General features: G+C 41.5%; 1 protein-coding gene across 1 annotated transcript in view; it reads left to right on the top strand.

Annotated features, from left to right (window-relative positions):
- The first annotated feature begins 2,807 nt into the window (after positions 1–2,807).
- cacna1g (calcium channel, voltage-dependent, T type, alpha 1G subunit) overlaps positions 2,808–21,014 on the top strand; it is a 239,374-nt gene continuing 221,167 nt past the window's right edge. The window contains exons 1-2 of the mRNA XM_055654095.1: positions 2,808–3,201; positions 9,540–9,673. Of these exons, the coding sequence (XP_055510070.1) occupies positions 3,103–3,201; positions 9,540–9,673 (233 nt within the window). The 5' untranslated portion in view covers positions 2,808–3,102. The remainder of the gene's footprint in view (positions 3,202–9,539; positions 9,674–21,014) is intronic.

Here is a 21,014-nt window from a genome sequence, read left to right as displayed (position 1 = left end):
GAAAGTAACTAAAAGATTAATAATTGGACAACCGTTAATCCAAAGCTAGACTTTTTTTAAGCCATTGGCTAGTGCTCCAATATTCGATCCTTTTACTGAAGAACATTCAAGGGAATATTTAACATACCTCTCCTGCTAGCCTGGAACCCTACTCTCTGGGAGTAAATGCAGGACTAACTCGGACAGACCTGGATGAATCCTCCAAGGGTGGCCTGGTGGTACAGCGGTAGAGTTGCAGCCTTACGGTACTTGCAGCGCCGGAGACCCGGGTTCAATCCTGACAACGGATGCTGTCTGTACTTAGTTTGCGTCAAGTAGCCTTTGGGATATGGATTAACCTAAAAAAGCCTCACTAGTTCCTGAAAGAGTTTTACTACATCTCAGAAGCATTTCTGGATATTGTTACGAAAATACCTCTTGGGAACAACTCATTCCTCACATTAAATGGGGACATTGTGTACATGACGCAGGTTCTACCCACTTATAGCCGCACACCAGTAATCAGAGTGCCAGTTTCAGCTCCTCCAGCACCTCTTCTCACCCTCCTTTTTTGCATTACTGTATGATCCTAACCTTTTAATACACTCCATTTATTCCTTCATTGCAGCTTATAGTTTGAGTGCCACTGCCCTGTGGGCATTGTGTAGCTCATTTGTACATGTTCACAGTGAGCAATGTTGAACAGAAGCCATTATTTAGTTCACACATTCCTTGGTGTGCAGCTCTGAATTGGCTACGGATTGCAAAAGCCAGGTCAGAGCAAAAAGCTGAGGGAAATCAAAAAACATTTATCTTGACTGAGCGGTTTTGTAAACGCAGCCTGGTACTGCCATCATTTAAAAATAACTCTGGATAGTTAGGATAAAATCAGCTGTGGTGTCTGGCCACATATGAATGACACAATTAGACAAAGTTAACTGGTTCTTTGCTCTCACAATTATATTCACAGAATAAAATCAATACGTATGGGGAGCCAGTGGGAAAGTAGGTTTCACCAGAATTGATCAACCATCATCTTACTGAATCGCTGCACTAGTCTGTAAATGCTCCTGTTTCTTCTATTCTTCTTATCACCACTCACCATTGTGAAGTTGTGTTGGATGACACTGGATTCTATTGTGAAAATACTTCCAAAACATATGACTCCCAGCATCTAGAACACAGTCAGCTGGTGCAAGGGAGCATGATTCCAGGAGCATTAGACTGCACCCTAACTGGGTAATTTCTTTATCATCATCAGGCCAGAATTATTTTCTGCTGACAATGTGTACAATGCATCCATTGTCTGGGTTCATGATGAACAGGGAGACCCAGTGCTTTCAGAAGCTATAGAGTAAAAAAGCACAAATGCAGGCCATTTAGCCCACCAGGTTCATACCATATAACCATATAACAATTACAGCACGGAAACAGGCCATCTCGGCCCTACAAGTCCGTGCCGAACAACTTTTTTCCCTTAGTCCCACCTGCCTGCACTCATACCATAACCCTCCAATCCCTTCTCATCCATATGCCTATCCAATTTATTTTTAAATGATACCAACGAACCTGCCTCCACCACTTCCACTGTAAGCTCATTCCACACACCGCTACCACTCTCTGAGTAAAGAAGTTCCCCCTCATGTTACCCCTAAACTTCTGTCCCTTAATTCTGAAGTCATGTCCTCTTGTTTGAATCTTCCCTATTCTCAAAGGGAAAAGCTGATCCACATCAACTCTCTCTATCCCTCTCATCATTTGAAAGACCTCTATCAAGTCCCCCCTTAACCTTCTGCGCTCCAGAGAATAAAGACCTAACTTATTCAACCTTTCTCTGTAACTTAGTTGTTGAAACCCAGGCAACATTCTAGTAAATCTCCTCTGTACTGTCTCTATTTTGTTGACATCCTTCCTATAATTGGGCTACCAAAATTGTACACCATACTCCAGATTTGGTCTCACCAATGCCTTGTACAATTTTAACATTACATCCCAGCTTCTATACTCAATGCTCTGATTTATATAGGCTAGCATACCAAAAGCTTTCTTTACCACCCTATCTATATGAGATTCCACCTTCAAGGAACTATGTACGGTTATTCCCAGATCCCTCTGTTCAACTGTATTCTTCAATTCCCTACCATTTACCATGTACGTCTTATTTTGATTTGTCCTGCCAAGGTGTAGCACCTCACATTTATCAGCATTAAACTCCATCTGCCATCTTTCAGCCCATTCCTCCAAATGGCCTAATACCAATCCAATACCGATCCCTATCAATCCCATTTTCCAGCTCTTAGCAAATAGCCTTCAAGCCTAGGCATTTTAGATGTTCATCTAGATAGCTCTTAAACTCTGAAAATTCTGCTTCCTCCACTCTCTGGCAGCACTTTCCAAATACTCACAACTGTGTGAGGAGGGTCGGCCTCAAATCCACTCTAAATCTCTTACACTTTACAGTGAATCTCTGCCCTCTAATTTTATTCACCTTTTATATGGGAGAAATATTAATTGCACCAAAAGGATGCATCATATACAATTATAAAGGAATGTTCTTTTTGTGTGGTTATAAGTTAAAGATTTTTGTTTTCTTTGTTGAAGCTTTAATTCATAGGCTTGAATGTGCAGGTTCTCTACAAAAAACAACAGAGGACTTTGCTGATCAACTTTAACTTGTTCGTTCTGGGTTTCAATCAGTTTTATCCCCAGTTTCAGATAGAGATGTTATACAGGCAGTCCCGTCAGATCATCACCACTGGGTTCAGCCCATCAGTGAATCATTTCCCTTATGCCCCTGTCCCACTTAGGAAACCTGAACGGAAACCTCTGGAGACTTTGTGCCCCATCCAAGGTTTCCGTGGGGTTCCCGGAGGTTGCAGGTGGTTGCCGGAGGTTGCAGGTTGTGGAAGCAGGTAGGGAGACTGACAAAAACCTCTGGGAACCGCACGGAAACCTCGGGTGGGGCGCAATGTCTCCAGAGGTTTCCTAAGTGGGACAGGGGCATAACCGTACATTTGTGCATTGCATGACCTCTATTTGCTGCCGTTTCAATGTATGATAACTTACTATCATGAAGGTATCTGGATGCTTCCTTAACTCCCCTATTTTACATGGTTTGAACGGATGAGTATGTTGGTCATCTTGCTGAACTGTGTCACCCTTGGAATGTTCCAGCCCTGTCAGGACAGCACCTGCGAGTCAGAACGTTGCAAAATTCTGAAGGTAAGCTCTTGCCTTTTTGTCTTCAATACCAATGCTCAATAGTGGAGGAGCTGAGGCTGGTGGGTTAGCATTACCTCTGGAGTTTGAATTCAAATCCAGCCCACATTCATGTCTCTAATATCAATACGCTGCTATGTGCAGATTAACAATTCCTTTATTTCTTCCTCCTTCCCCCCAAAAAAAAGATTGGCTGCTCAGTTCAATTCAGCAGATCTAGTTTCTGACCTGAAGGAGTCAATGGATCAGAGTTTCAGTCAAAACAATTGCAGCACTGCTTACATCCTAAAAGCTTAAGACAACTGTACTTGTTTCACGTCAACAGCATGTATTGGCTACATGTGAAAGGCTGTGTTCTATTTACACCTTCAGTTCTGGGAGCAGAAAATAAGAATCAGATTGGCATTAAAGGTGTATTTTGTTCATTTCCATACCTCTTCTGTTCCACTGAAGCAATCGAGCACTTTAATTATAAGTTTTGCATTGTGCAACTGAACTTCCTTAATTCTGGAGGATGGTAGGCACTGTGGGGGTGCGTGGGCCGGTTTTAATAGTTAAGCAGCTTGAAGAGTGGAGCCAAACTGACATGGACTGATTGATCAATGTTGCCTGTTAACACTGATGAATTTATGAAATGAAAAAACAATACATTGTGGATACTGGCACACTGAAATTAAAACAAAAAGTGCAAGAAACATTTGTAGAGAGAGAAAAACAGTGACCATTTCAACTAACTTTTGTCAGAATTGGAAGCTTTTAAGAGGCTTTTGAGAAAGTACTGAGCCAAGGCACAGGAAGTAATGGAAATAATAAAAATGTGGTTGTTAAGGTGGGGAACAGTTGTGATTAAATACAAAGAAACAACCATGGTGCAAATCAAAATGATTAAAATAGTTTCTAATGAACTCCCATTGAAAACAAGCTGACCATCTCTGTCATTATAATTCATCGCCATGGGGAGCATTGGAGGGAGAACATGTGGTTGGGTTTGGAAATTGAAGAAAAGCAGCTAAATATGGGCATTGATGTTGCAAACGATCAGAGGGGTTTGCTGCAAACCAGAAATAATTTTGATATAAATTGGAAGAGCTCTTTCGAAAGTCTTGAAAGGGTAAATAGCCACGATGTGTTTGAAAGCAATTATGTTTTCATTTTGTACACATTAACATTCAGATTGTCTGTTAGTGGCCGTACATTAATAGAACAAGATCAGATCTGCAATTGATATATCTCCTCATACATATTAAAGCTAATGGATTACTAGGCAGTAACAAAGAAATGTAATGGATGATATAACGGCACTACTATAGTCAATATGCAGGATATTTCTGCCAATTTCCCACATTCTTTGTTACATACCAGAGAGTAAGAGCAAGTATTCAATACGGGACATAACCGATGAGGAAGATAAATTAGTAATTCAGAAAGAACAAAGAAGACAACCAGGTTTACTTTCATTTAGTGCCAGATTCTGGGATAAAGGTAAACAAGTGGATCGTAAGTTTAAAATTTTATAGGTTTATAGTTTTCTGGAAGGGAATGCTTTAGGCTAAGGGACTTTCTGCTGAATTTTCATTTCAAATAAAAAGGATGCTCATTAAGAAGGGATATCAGATGGGAAGAGAATAAATTTCGCCAGAACATTAGTCATAGGAAGACATATGAAAAGAAAATTATTGTCAACTCACAAATCTCTCATGCCATTTTGATAATGCTATCCCATGTGTACAGTAATTGGTCCCTAGATTTAGTTTCTTCCGTAAACGATCCAGTGCGGCCCAGAATGTTAAAAAATGTACCTTCTGGTGCTATCTTCCCAGGCTGGAGTTGCGATGGTTGGTGGCCACTGGCTGGATTGAGCCAGAACTGCGGCCATCCATTAAACGTTTTTATCATTTAAAAATAAATTGGATAGTTATATGGATGGGAAGGGAATGGGGGGTTATGGTCTGAGCGCAGGTATACGGGACTAGGGGAGATTATGTGTTCGGCACGGACTAGAAGGGTCGAGATGGCCTGTTTCCGTGCTGTAATTGTTATATGGTTATATGGTAATAGAGGGCATGCGTCAGAGTCTAATAGGTGCTTTGGGCTGCTGGCAACACAGTATAGATAAATGAATGTTTTGAGTGGAGAGGGGAATTGGAAGGATCTTGACATTGATTAATGGATGGCATAGGCTGGAGAGGTGGAGATCTAAGGTAATCAGGCACTGGTGGGCTGGACAGTAGTCGGTGATGAAGATTTACTAGGATCTCGGCACCAGAGAGGATTAAGTTCAGTGCTTGCCTATCACCTTTCTGCTTTGTATTTGGCTATTTCATTCAAAAAATAAGATGACTTTAAAAATAAGGACTTTCATTTATTAAATCACAATCTGAATGTTATTATTCACCAGTTAAATTGCATTTGATAGAGATCAAACCTTAATACATTTCTTGACTTTTCTGAAGAACTGAAAATACAAGATGTTGTCAGGCATTGATATTAAACCAAGGTCAAATATTCTGTATCCAATTGTTAATCATACGACAAAAACATTTAAACACTATTTGTTAAGTTAAAAAAACATTAATGGGAGAATTTGCGCAAAGTCAGAATCACTTAAGTCAGATCTTGTCAGAGATATATATAGTTTCTCATCAAAAGGACACAAAGTGCTGGAGTGACTCAGCAGATCAGACAGCATCTCTGGAGAACTCGGACAGGCGACATTTCGGGTTGAGCCCTTTTCCATCACTTGAATTTATTTAAAACCTCTGTGACCCTTGCTCATAGAAACATAGAAACATAGAAACATAGAAACATAGAAATTAGGTGCAGGAGTAGGCCATTCGGCCCTTCGAGCCTGCACCGCCATTCAATATGATCATGGCTGATCATCCAACTCAGTATCCCGTACCTGCCTTCTCTCCATACCCCCTGATCCCCTTAGCCACAAGGGCCACATCTAACTCCCTCTTAAATATAGCCAATGAACTGGCCTCAACTACCCTCTGTGGCAGAGAGTTCCAGAGATTCATCACTCTCTGTGTGAAAAAAGTTCTTCTCATCTCGGTTTTAAAGGATTTCCCCCTTATCCTTAAGCTGTGACCCCCTTGTCCTGGACTTCCCCAACATCGGGAACAATCTTCCTGCATGTATATGTATCTTGTGCTAATTGTTGGATTGTTTAATGGCTGCAAACAACCAGCATTCAGTGCAAATTTGACATATTTGTTGTCGACATTTTACCCTTGCTTTGAACTTCAAGTAGGCCTTTCTCCCTCAGAAAACTATGTTCCCGCCTATTTCCTTGATCTTCTGAATAAGATGAGTCAAATAAAACCTTCCTCACATATCTACGTGTCTATCGAAAAACCAGTATTGTATCTCCCTCAACCACCATCCCTGGCAGAGCTTTCCAGGCACCCACCCCCCTCCATGTAAAAAAGCATACCCCACACATCTCCTTTAAACTTTTCCCCTTAAAGCTATGCCCTCTAATATTTGATGTTGCGATCCTGAGAGAAAGGTTCTGATGCCCCAGAGATAACAATCCAACATCTCCTTGTAGATAATACCCTCTAATCCAGGCATCAATCTGGTAAACCTACTCTGCACCATTCCCAAAGCTTTCAGATCCTTCCTCTATTGGGGTGATCAGAACTGCACACAACACTCTAAATGTGGCCTAACCAAAGTCCTATAATGCTAAATCATGAACTCCTAACTCTTATACTGAATGCCTTGACCAATGAGAAAAGCTTATTATATGCCTTTCTCCCAGCAGAATTAGGCCATTCAGCCCATCATGATTGCTCTGCCATTCGATCATGGCTGCTCTATTTTTCCCTCTCAGCCATGTTCTCCTGCCTTCTCTCCGTAACCTTTGACACCCTTACTAATTAAGAAGCTATCCATCTCCCCTTTAAAAATACGCAATGACTTGGCCTCTGCCATCTGTGTCAATGAGCTCTATGGCTAAAGAAATCCCTCCTCATCTCCATTCCGAAGGTACGTTCTTTTATTCTGAGGCTGTGCCCTCTGATCCTAGACTCTCGCACTACTGAATACATCCTCTCCACATCCATTTTATCTAGGCCTTTCATTATTCATTAGGTTTCAATAGGCCCATCAACTACTTATGCCTGTGCTGCATTTCAATATGATCCTGGTCGAACTACCCCAGGAATCTATTCCTTTCTGTTCCAGTCACTAATAGGCAGGAGAAAAAGGTTGAGAAAGAAAAATAGAGCAAGTGATCGAATGGCAGAACAAACTTGATGGGCCGAAAGGCCTAATTCTATCTCCTGAACTTTCAAATCTCCTCATGTTTATAAAACCTGATTGGGGCAACTGATTTCCATTCCTGGAGGGTTCAACACATATGCTTCCACCCCCAAACAACTCCCACAAATAAACAGCCGTCCTTTGCCCCATACTCGATATTTTTATAACTAATATACACATGCTCAAAGAAAATATAGCAAACACACGTCTGAAGAAGGTTTCTGACCCAAAAGGTCACCTATCCATCTTTTCCAGGTACGCTGCCTGGCCTGCTCTGTTACACTAGCATTTTGTGTCTTTCTTTGGTGAACCAGCATCTGTAGTTCCTTGTTTCCACATAACTATAATTAATTGCCACTGTGATTGCCCCCACAGTATGTTTCCCACAGCAGGATCAGGGAGGTTAAGCAGTCATCCAGAAAGTCCGAGGGCAATCAAAGAGTGTTGGCATCCCAAAATGTAGTTTATGTCACAAACTTAGTTTCATTCAAGAGATCTTTTCCTTCTCAATCTCCTGAGTACAAAGAGCAGATTTGAGATTTTTTTTAATGGAATGCTGACATCAGTGACAGCCATTGGAAGATTAAGCTTCAGCAGATTATTCCACTTTTCCAGGTGTTTACTTTATGATGCGTTACTATATTAGAGTGGTGAGATTTTTGAATTGAATTTAGAGCCATTGCTATTTTTTAATTCTCCACGCTTCCGTCTGTCAACCACCACACTGCAGAAAATGTTGAGAGATGAAGACCATTCATATTAAATCAAATTTTTTCTGATTAGATTTAGCACAGGTTGATCTGCATTAGTTGCTGTGATTCCTGGGGGCATCAGGTTTTGCCTGAACTGCAATTTGAAGCAGTTTGTTATTCCGTTTGGGAATGATGAGCAAATTTCAGCTGTTCAAATTGGACAGCCAGTGAGTAACTAAAGATTTTAAAGACTGGCACAGTGTGAGTGCCTTGTCAGTAGATATCACTCGGAAGATCTAATAGGCTTTGTAACCCTAACAACTGCCAAATACATCGCAGATTGTAATTTTGACTTGTTTGAATTAGACCCATTGATTGTCCAATCCCTTACTCAAATTTGCACCTTGTCCAATGTTCCTATCCACTATTTCCTTCACAAAATATATCTTCCCAAACTGGTATTCCACTTGAGTGGCACTCTGCCCAACTTTCCGTACCTGTTTACACTACCCAAACATTCTCTCTTCCAGGTAGCCCCCAAGGTTGAGTATTTAATGAAAATGTTTTGCAACATACGAGGAATTTCATTTGCCAAGTCAGTCACACAAATAAAAAGCAACGGAACACACAAAACACATTTTAACATAAGCATCCATCACATTGACTCCTCCACATTCATCACTGTGATGGAAGGCGAATAAAAGTTCAATCTCAAAAAGTTCAAACAAGCTGTATTTAGTAGACTTTGGTGGATGGGGGTATTAAGGATTATGTAGCCAAATTGATTAAATGGGGGCACAAGAAACTACGGATGCTGGAATCTTGAGCAAAATAAATCACTCAAGAAAGATCCCAATCTAAAACATTAGTCTAACTGTTCCCTCCACAGATGTTGCCCAACCTGCTGAGATCCTTCTGAATTTTGCTTTTTGAACAAATGGAGAAAAGGTATAAATCAAAAGTAAACCAGTTGATGGGTGGAATGGTCTAAGTGTGCAGAATGGCCAATTCATGTTCGTATGTTTTAACACTCAGAGATGACGAAATGAAGAATATAAATCGCAGCTTGTGACAGGCAGCTTTCTAACTAAACAAAAGTTGTCTGCATCTTTAAAGTTTAATTCTGGACTCGCAGTGAAGGAGATGAATTAATTGAGGAAGAGTCTGATTCGAGGCTGAATAGATGACAGTGGCGCCATTACCATTACAGCATAAATACCTCTGCAATGCGTGGGGTTTTTTGGTTGCCCTCTGACAGGCTGTGAGATCCTCTCCCGTGAATGTCAGATCTTTTATTGTAGTTGGCAGAAGCATCCTGAAGCTCCTGCTTAAACTCCACTCAAGCATGACATACTGACTGGTAATTCTGTCTTTTAGGGATTTGATGATTTCATCTTTGCATTCTTTGCTGTGGAGATGATTGCCAAGATGATTGCGCTGGGTATCTTTGGACCAAAATGTTACCTCGGTGACACTTGGAACCGTCTCGATTTTTTCATTGTTGTTGCTGGGTAAGTTCTCATTTTTCTGTCCTGTGCCATTTGTTAATTTTAGTGCACTCGAGAATTGTTTAGATAATGGAGGCGCTGTGAAGATTATTGAAGTACAGAGTCATGGATTCGTAGAATCATACTGCATGCAAACAGATTTGGCCCAACTCATTCACGCTGAGCAGTGGGCATTCTTCCATGTCTAGAAATATTCAGTTGTATATTATGGAAACAGGCCATTTGGCCCAACTCATCAGAGAGTCACGCAACACAGAAAACACACCCTTTGTCCACCATTTCCATACTGACCACCAAGTAACCATGTAAACTAATCCCTTTACCAGCACTTGGTCAGTGACTTTTCATATCTGGGCAATTCAAGTTCTTGTCTAAATACTTGTTAAATTTTGAGAGTACCTGCCTCCACCATTACTCAGGCATTGCATTCCTGATTTCCATTGCACTCTGGGGAGAAAATAAATCCTGCTCGGATTCCCTGTAAATCTTTTGACTTAACATTCTATCAGCATCCTATATCCTTTAATTTCAGAAATCTCTACTATGGAGAAAGGCTTTCTAGCATCTATGTCTTCCCCTCATATTTTGGTATTCCTCTATCAGATCCCTCCTTAGTTTTGTTTGTTTCAAGAAAAACAAACAGACTATTCAATACCTCCTCTTATCTGAACCATTCAGTTATGGATGTCGCCCGGTCCAACTCACAGACCAGCCTCCCCTTCATCAACTCCATGTATACTTCACCCTGCTTAAGAAAAGTCAACATAATCTTTCCCTGGGTATTCCTTCATCCTCCCTCTCCTGTCCAGGCAGAAGATACAAAACAAAAGTTCTTAGATTTAGAAAGAGCTTCTGCCTCGCTGTTAACAGCCGACTCCCATTAGCTAGTACCGACCTTCCAATCTACCTTATTGTGGATCTTGGACTTTATCTCCGTAAATGTAACACTATAATGTTATAACATTATATTCAGCACTCTGATATTTTATATTCCTTTGCACTACCTGTTGTGCAAGAATTGATTGTACTCATGTATAGGATGACTGGATAAAATCCACAATGAAAGATTTTCACTATATCTCGGTTTATGTGACAATAATACAACAATACCAAAATGCACTCCAACCCAGGCATGAGGGTTGTAAATCTCCTCTGCATCATCTCCAGTGCAATCACTTCCTTCCGATAGTGTGGTCGCCAAAACTCCAACTGTGAAAAACATTTGTATATAAGAAGCAAACAACTCCAAATGGTGCTTTATGCTAAAAGAGACATATTGTGCTTGAGTAACTCAATGGGTTCCTTCAAAAGGTCTCTCTGAAGAAGGGTCCCGACCCAAAAGTTCACCTTTACATGTTCTCCAGTGGTGTTGTCTGACCCGCTGTGTTACTCCAGCACTTTGCCTCCAACACTTTGTGCAAGGAATGAAGATTCTCCACAGCTACCTTCTCAATTCCAACTCTCACCTCCCATAAGCACCCCCTCCAGTCCCGCTTGACTGGCTCATTCTGCTGTATGTAATCAAAGTAGTGTGACTTGTTCCTGGAAGAGCCAAGTAGACATTTCTTCACTCACAGGGTGATGAATCTGGAATTCTTGACATCAGTGGGTTGCTGAGGCTCAGGCACTGCTCAATTCTGGGAACTAAACGCGGTCTCAACACCCCCCCCCCCACCCTTTCACCCAGCTGTTCTGTGTCCTCTGCAGCTTGCTCTGCCTGCTTTGATTTGTCACCTCCCAAGATTCAAGATTCAAGATTCAATTTAATTGTCATTTGGACCCCTTGAGGTCCAAACGAAATGCCGTTTCTGCAGCCATACATTACAAACAAATAGACCCAAGACACAACATAATTTACATAAACATCCATCACATCGCTGTGATGGAAGGCCAAAAAAACTTATCTCTCCACTGCACTCTCCCCCCCCCCCCCCCCCCCGATGTCAGAGTCAAAGTCAAAGCCCCCGGCTGGTGATGGCGATTGTCCCGCGGCCATTAAAGCCACGCCGGGTGGTGCGAGGTCGCACACCGGGTCTTGGTGTTAGAGCCCCCGGCGTGCGCTCGCAGAGTCCCGCGGCCATTCCAAGCCGCGCGGGGCGGTGCTGTGAGGCCCCGCTCCAGGAGCTCTTCGACCCCGCAACTCGGGCGGGAGAAGTCGCCGTTGCGAGAACCCTGAAAAGCGGGCTACCTCCAGGGACCCGCGGGCTCCCGGTGCCGCCGTCCGCCAGGCCCGCAGTTGCAGCCTCCGAATCTCCGGAGGTCGGGCCGCAGCAGCAGCAGCGCTCCACCACCGCTCCACCCGCTCCGGACTCGGCCAGCTCCGCGACGGTGACGGTGAGTCGTCGGCACCAGAGTCCCCGGTCTTCTCCTGTTGGAGGCCGCTCCTCGTTGCAACCCCAACGACAATGGAGACCCGACAAGAAAAGGTCGGGTCTTCCGTGCAGGGAGAGATTTAAAAGTTACCCCCCCCCTCCCACCCCCCCACCCCCCCCCCCCACACACACATCCCAACAAAAAAATAACAAAAACTACACAGAAACATAGACAAAAAATAATAAAAACGCGGACGGGCTGCAGAGGCCGCTGCTGACGAGAGTCGCGCCGCCTACCGGACTCCCAACTCCACACATCTCCTTGTGGGTTTGACTAATCACCATGACCACTCACCCTATTGTCATTTTAATCCTCTCTTGAAGAATATTCCGTGATCAAGCCTGTTTTTACTCCTTGATCTCACTTCCATTCCACCTGCCAATAATTCAGCTCTTGAATAATTTCCACCTTCCCACAAAACAAAATTAAAGAATGTAGCCTGACATTACATTGTTAAAAGTCTTTATTGTTGTAGACATCTGTGATATCTTGGACACAGTATAAAGCACCTGGTTTTCCGTCATTCACCTCCGTATATTTCTACTCACTCAGGGGCTGCCTTTGAGTTTGCAGATTAATTGCAGTTGAAATGCATGTCAGCAAAGATTTAATAGATTGCAGGAATAAGATAAAAAAACATTTAAATTGTGTGGGTGTGTTATGTTCCTATGTTAAATGTACAACCCATTTTTAGTTGGCAATGCATCGGAGGCTGGAATTTTTTTCCTATAGAAGGAATGCTTTTATGCGGTCTGTTTTAGTTTTCATGCTAGTCCTACATCAATACCAGGTCTAAACAATGGAACTCCCTATTATAATACACTGTGGGAGTGCATTCATCAGATGAACTGCAGCAGTCCCCCTTGTACATGATGTCCTTGAGCACTGAGGTTACCAGACTTGTACAGGTGATTTCAATAACGTTCAACAGACCTTCTGGAATTTGTTTTGCATGCTTGGGGCCCACAACAATGCAAGCATCATACCAAAGCGAAAGCTTGAATTCAGAGTTGACACCAGCTTTGTATTACTTAAAATAAAACATGCTTGCCTGGACTGACGTCAGAGTACCTGTGGTATCAAGCTTCTCACAGGTAGATTCTATACAAGTTGCTTTCTTGGTGCTCCCTCCAAACCACAATCTTTTCCCCAACCCCTCACAGCCAGTCTTCAGGGCTCTTGTTCATAAGTCTGACCACCATCCTGCCACACGCTTTCACCCTAATCGCAGCTTTTCTCACTATCCACAACAACATTAACTTTCATGTCCTGCACAAACTTCCGAATCATACCAAATTCACATCCAAGTCAATATGAATTAAGAGCAACAAAGGACCCAGCAACAATCCCTGTGGTACACCATAGATCATAGGCTTACAATCAGAAATCCATGCTTCCACCATTTTGGAAGGGCTAATTAGGAACAGTCAGCAAGGTTTTTTATGTGGGAGATCATGTCTCACAAATTTGTTTGAGTTTATTGAGGATGTGATCTAAAAGGTTAATGAGCACAGAGCTGTATACATTGTATAAATGGATCTCAGCAAGACATTTGACAGAGTTCTGCATGGTAGGCTGCTCTGGATGGTTAGATGGCAAGGCGAGATAGCTGATTGGATAGAAAATTTACTTCATGGAAGGAAGCAGAGGGTGATGGTGGAAGATTGTTTTTCAGACTGGAGGCCTGTGACGAGTGATGTGTCTCAGGGTTCGGTGCTGGGCCCATTGGTGTGTGTCATCTATATCAATGATTTGGATGAAAACATAGACAGCATGATTAGCAAGTTTGCAGATGACACAAAAGTGGGTGGTATTGATGATAGTGAAGATGGTTATCAAAAATTGCAGCAGGATCTTGATCAGTTGGGCAGGTGGGACAAGCAAGGGTTGATGGAATTTAATGCAGAGGAATGTGAGATGTTGCATTTTGAGAATGCAAAATGGGCAGTACCTACTCAGTGAATGGTAGGTCTCTGGGGAGTGCTATTTAGTTAGGTACGGTGATCAAAAAGGCTTTTTGGCACATTGGCCTTCATCAGTCAGAGTACTGAGTATAGAACTTGTGAGGTCATGTTGCAGTGATATAAGATGTTCGTGAGGTATTGTGTTCAGGGTTGGGCATTATGTTACAGAAAATATGTTGTCCAGCTGGAAAGAGTGCAGAGAAGATTTGCATGGATGTTGCCAGGACTTGAGGGCCTGAGGGGTGATCTTATAGAAGTGTACAAAATCATGAGGGGAATATATCGGGGAAATACACAGAATAGAAGAATCGAGAACCCGAGGGCATAGGTTTATGGTGAGGGGGAAAAGAATAACATCCTGAGGGGTAACATATTTTACACAAAGGTTGGTGGGTGAATGGAACAAGATGCTGAGGTAGTTGGGGCAGGTACTATTACATCGATTAAGAAACATTTAGACAGGTACATGAATAGGATAGCTTTAGTGGGATATGGGCCAAACACAGGCAGGTAGGACTAGTGTAGATGACACATGGTGGTCAGTGTGGGAAGGTTGGACCAAAGGGCCTGTTCCCATGCTATATGACTATGACTTTACACAAATGGTGCAGGAAGGAGGGCTTCAGTTTTCTGGGGTTTCAGGACTGGTTTGGGGGAAGATGGGACCTGTGCAGGCCAAGTACATTGAATCTTAATAGGGCCAGGCCCAGCAAAAGACAGGCCAAATGACCTATTTCTATGTCATACATTTTCTATCTGCTACAATGACAGTGATATTCTGTTTTCTTATTCTTTTTTCAATAAATATTTGCCATTGCTTATCAACTTTCAATATTTTTAAACTAATTTTCCAATCGGTTAATTTGCCCCTCATTCCTACATCATTGGCTTAAATTTGAGACATGTTACATGTCATTCACAAACTTAGCATAACATTTTATTTTGCCCATCCATCCCTAAAGCATCATTTATTGCAAGGTCACTAATTAACCTAATTTAATTTCACTAGATAAAAATTAGCATGATCCTAGTTTGTTTCCATGGCATTCTGCCTGGAGTGTATGTTATCAACTTGTTAGTCAGACAATATGAAAATTAATGACCCTTTATCTCCTCCTTCAATTATTGCTCAACCTTTGTTATATGCTCTTTTACTTTCTTAATACTCTGTCCAACAGTATGGCTGCTGATAAATTATTCCCATCAGTATTTTATGTCCCTTTTAATCTTTTATCAGCGTGCTAATTTTAGTTTAGTTTTGAGATACAGCGCGGAAACAGGCCCTTCGGCCCACCGGGTCCAGCGATCCCCGCACATTACCACTATCCTACACCCACTAGGGACATTTTTTTTATACCAAACCAATTAACCTACAAACCTGTACATCTTTGGAGTGTGGGAGGAAACCGAAGATCTCGGAGAAAACCCATGCAGGTCACGGGGAGAACGTACAAACTCCATACAGACAGCACCCGTAGTCTGGTAAGGCAGCAACTCTACCGCTGCACCACTGTGACTGCTCAATTCTCTTCCTTGATCTCCTGAGCCGAGTTTTTTCCTCACTACACCCATCGCTTCATAGTGATAGTCAAACAGCACAGAAACAGGCCCTTTGGCCATGCTAACCATCAAGTACCTATCTATACTATTGCCATTTACCAGCACCTTCTTTGCCTTGATGATTTAAATATTCATCCAGATAACCTATCCATGTTCTCCAGAAATATTGCCTGGCCTGCAGAGTCTCCAGCACTTTGTGTTCTTTCTTTTACATATTAAATGTTATGAGAGCACCAACACCTCCCCATCCAGCTCCCACACACCAATGCCACCACAACACCTTCTCAGGCAGTTCCAACCATTCTATGGCGGCAATATTTTTATCTCAGATCCTTGATAGCTCCCTTACCGCTTGCCATAAACCCATACCCTCTGGTTTTAAACACCTCCATTGTGGGGGGAAGTTTCTCACTACCCACACTATCTATGCTCCTCATATCTTTCTACGACTGATCAAAAATGTGGTCATATTTAATTATTAGTACTGCACCTATTTCACCCTGTAATTATCACCCACATACTTTGACCTCATTCCTTCGAAAAACTTTGCCTTGTCTCTCTCCTGCTGAAATACAATATTCTATGATAGAAATGAAGTGTATGTCAATCTGGGAACAGCACTTAAATTAACTTTAAGTAGTTAACTTTTTGGGCAGCATTTAGTTTGTCGCTCTGTCATTTTAGAATCAAGTCCCTTCTTCCATTTCCTGATAATATAGAGTGGTTCTGTTAATCAACCTGTTAGTATCAACCAGTTTCCTCAAGATTTGGATCCAATCCCAGCTTCTCTGCTTTCTAAATAGAACAGATGTTGTTGCCTAATTGTGCTTTAGCACTGAAAAAATATATTCATTTCAGTTAAGTTTCCCTACAAGCTACAACACAGCTTTCCATATGCTTCTTAATTTCCACAATGTCAGCCTTGTTATGTAGCAGTTGAGTAATCTATTTTATCATTGTCTCCCATGCCTGTTCATCTTTGCAAATAGGGGGAAATAGAAGCAAATGGGCCAAAATTAAAACAGAATTTTTAGTCCAATTTACACTCCATGCAAACTCCTCTTTCCCGAACATACCCTGCCCCATGCACAGACAGACACACAGACATCAGGCTTCATCAATTCCTTCCAAGATATTAAAGATATTAAAATGACTTTCATGCCTCAAAAAGGAGAAAAGGCCTCAAATATCCATGGTGCGGCATGGTTGCACAGCGGTATAGTTGCTGCCTTACAAACTCTGTTCAATCCTGACTACAGGTGCTTGTCTGTATGGGATTGTATTTTCTCCACGTAACCTGCGTGGGTTTTTTCCAAGATCTTCAATTTCCTCCCACACTCCAAAGACGTACAGGTTTGTAGGTTAATTGGCTTGGAATAAATGTAAATTGTCCTTAGTGTGGGTAGGATAGTGTTAGTGTGCGGGGGATAGCTGGTTGATGCAGATTCGGTGGTCCGAGGGGCCTGTTTCCGCCCTGTATCTCTAAAATACACCAAAAAAGTGATGCCCATCCTCTTGTTTCCTCAGACAATCAAAACCAGTGTGGGAATTGATAAGGGTCCTGCAAATTAGATTGCATTGTGTTACATGATCTCTACTCCCGCCACAAAATGTCACAGAACTCTCTTGATGAAATGCAGAGAGGCAAAAGAACCGTAGGCACTCCAAACCCTCAGTACCCTCCGATAAAATATTCACTACTTCATTTCCTGTACTTTTCTGCTTTGAAGTATTAGCTTCCACTAGCACTCCCTCAAAGTAAACCACATCATGTGCCAATATCACAAATATAATTCCAAATCCTTCACTTTTTCTTACCTAACTGGGATTGAGCCATGGAGGATGGAAGCAGGATGAAAGGGTAGATAGATACAGTGTGCAGGTTGTCATTTGTGAAACAGACAAGATCGAGATCGTGCAACTGCCTGTCATTTTTAAAAGATCTTTGTATGAAACAAGCTGAAGGATATTTGTGCCTTTCATTTAAAATTTGAATTGAATATTGCTGGATCCCTGAGTTCAGGGAATATCCCGGAAAACAATTCTGTGTTTTTGCTACCTGATTATTTATTACCACATAACAATCAAAGGTAAACTGAACAAACATGACGTATCTGTGTGTTAAAAGTAACACTTCTTCCTTTGGTTCTTACGGCTTCAAAATATCTCTATAAGAGTACAAGGAAAAGAAACCTCTTGTTTTTCCCAAGAAGTTAATATTCACCACCTTCAACAGCCAGAATATCCACCTGGTCATGCAAATGACCATGTGTTCTGGCATAATCCAGCATTGACATCATCTTAATAGGAGACTGAATGTTTGTATTTCGTGAGTATTTCTCATTTTCAGAATCTACAATCACCTGCTTTACATTAAATACAATTTCTGCCGTGCAGAATGTTCTGCTTTGCACTTGGAATACGACAAGGGAAGGTTCTGCTAACTTAACAACATTTTTTTGTGTTTTCTTGGCAGAGCCAAGTTATCAGTATTTGATTTTCACATATTTCCCAATGTCTCAGCAACTGGCATCTTTAGGTATTGCGTTGAACCCTATGAGGTTCAACCATTAAGAAAGAAATCCTGTCTAAATAAATAAAACAAATGCCTTTATTTAATACATAAAATAAATGTCATTATTCAGCATTTTGGAAACCTTGATAACACAATATGCAACTGAACTTAGTATCTGACCAGTAGGCATACCTTGAGGAGATTTTGCAGTGAAGTAGATGAACTGTTTAAGAAGGAACTGCAGATGCTAGAAAGTCGAAGGTAGACAAAAGTGCTGGAGAAGTTCAGCGGGTGAGGCAGCATGTATGGAGCGAAGGAAATAGGCGACGTTTCAGGTCTCGACCTTTCTACGTCTGACCCGCTGAGTTTCATCGGCATCCGCTGAGTTTCTCCAGCATTTTTGTCTAGAACAGTACAAATAGAGTTAAGGGGGAAAGACATTCTCTCTGGTTGGCTTGGTGAGGAGCTGTTAAATTAGAATGATCTCTTAACCAGATGACACAATTTTATAGTGAACCTTAATAGATGGGGAAAAACATTTCCACGGTTGTTCATAAGTGATTGGAGCAGAATTAGGCCATTCAGCCCATTAACTATTCCACCATTCAATCATGGCTGATATATCACTCCATCTTAACCCCATTCTCCTACCCTCTCCCATAATTCCTGTACTAATCAAGAACCTATCTATCTCTGCCTTAAAAATATCAATTGACTCCATTTGTGATGGATGCACTGCAGAAGATTCATTAGTTTGATTCCTGGGATGAATGGCGTGAAATAAGAAGAAAGGATGAGCATTGGACCAGTTAAGAAGAATGAACGATGATCATATTGAAAAATATAAGATTCTGAGGGGTATTAATAGGATGGATGCAGAAACATTTCCCCTAGTGGCAGTATTAGAACGTAGTTTCAAAATAAAGGATCCCCCATTTCAGACAGAGATGTGGAAGAAATTCTTATCTCTGAGACTCTGAATCTTCAGATTTTTCTACCTCCAGTGGTAATGTTTTTGAATGTATTCAAAACAGAAATTGTTAGATATCTGAATTGCAAGGAATCAAGGGGCATGGGGAGAGAGTAGGAGAATGACATTTAGACCAAGATTGTATCAGCAATTATCCTATTAAATTGCAGAGCAGACCCACAGGGTTTACCCCCTCAAATCATCACGTTCAACCTGATGTTCACCTGAAAACCCAACTGTGTCAGCAGCAAAACAGTGTTAGAGCTCCTCGAAAAATAATAAGGTCATTACGAAATTCAGTAATATACTTCAGGTAGTTAGCGAGCTTGCAATGGATGTCAATAGAAAACCCTTGTTGATCACTGATAACTTGTATTAAAGAAAACAAGCAATTGACCAAATCTGATTTAAGTCCATAATGATATATTAAAAGACAGTAAATACTTTAACCTCAATGCTCATTCTTACCTTTCCAGTTATAATCAAGGATCACCTGCCTGGGCTGCTCCCATACTATTACCTCTGGAATGGCAAAGGCTACTATCCTTTGGCCCTCTCCTATTTCTTAATAAATGTTGCACCTTAGCACCATTACCTGAAAACTCATCACGAGACTCTATGAATATGCTGACACCCAAATCTTTCATCCTCACAACCCACTCCATTTTATACCTGGCATCCAGGACTGTGTGAGAGAAATTTCTTCCAACTATCTGTAGTCAAATAAAATGTTTCAACCCTATTGCCTTGGTCCCCACTGCACATTTTTCCATATCATTTACATACCCATCGAAAATTTGAATTGAATAATGGGCAAGTTTGCCCAAGAGTATTGAACGACAAATATGAGCCCTAATACCGAGCTCAAATATTTCCCCCTACATAATGTACTCCAACTCCACCTCTCCCTCAGAAAGCCTCATTCATGACTTTGTCACCTCATGACTATTCTACTGCTAACATCTTGGAAGTCTCCCAAATAAACGTGAGGTCATCCTGGGATCTTCTCCCATGGTCTGATTTGCTCCAGGACCTGCCCAATCGTAAACCCCCTGTCCCACGTACAAGTTCATTCCAAGAGCTCTCCCGAGTTTGCCCTGATTCAAACTCGAAGATTTACGGTAATGGCCACTCGTCGGTACTCGGGCTCTTGTGGACATTTTTCAACATGTTGAAAAATCTTCACGAGTCTTCCCGTGCTTATCTGCCATTAGCGAGTCTTCCCTTATCTGCCGTTAGCGTTACGAGCCGCTAAGAGACGTCCCCGAGCTCCGACATACCCGCTACGTTCATTCTCCATGCTTACCACGAGTTTGATTTTTTTTTTAAACTCGGGAGAGCTCTTGGAATGAACTCGTACCGTGAGACAGGACTTTTAGCCTTCTGCTTGCTGATCTCACATTGGCTTTCAGTCAGGAAACATCTCAGTTTTAAAATTCTCAATTATGTTTTCAAATCATCGCCACATGAGTTCAGTAATCTCCATTCCAACATTTTTCTATGAACCCTCTGATTGACTTTTAATGGCTCCACCTTTGGTGGCCGTACATTCAACTACCCGAGCCATTATCTCTGGAAGATAAAGATTCTCTACCTCCCTGCCTTAAGATATATCTTGAAACCTGTCTCTTTGATCAAGCTCTCAACATTTACCAATGATTTTTTTATGTTGTCTAGTAACAAATTTTATTTCATGATATCATTGTGAAAGATCTAGGATATTGGATAACTGATTAAGGAACTATATTCTGCCATTCTGCTGATGAATGATTGAATAATTGGTTAAAATCCACCTTGTTTGAAATCAATAGCTAACTGTGAAATTTTAATTAAACCCATCACGTTCAATCAACTCTAACTTCCTTGGATATGTGACAATTTTCATTTTAATCAATCATAAACATTGTTTTTAATTATAGAACAGGAAGCATCATTCTGTTGCAGCTGGTATTCTATATAAAT

The sequence above is a fragment of the Leucoraja erinacea genome, chromosome 23, assembly GCF_028641065.1.
Source record: "Leucoraja erinacea ecotype New England chromosome 23, Leri_hhj_1, whole genome shotgun sequence".
Taxonomy (NCBI): Eukaryota; Metazoa; Chordata; class Chondrichthyes; order Rajiformes; family Rajidae; genus Leucoraja; species Leucoraja erinaceus.
This window is presented reverse-complemented; position numbering and strand designations above follow the sequence as displayed.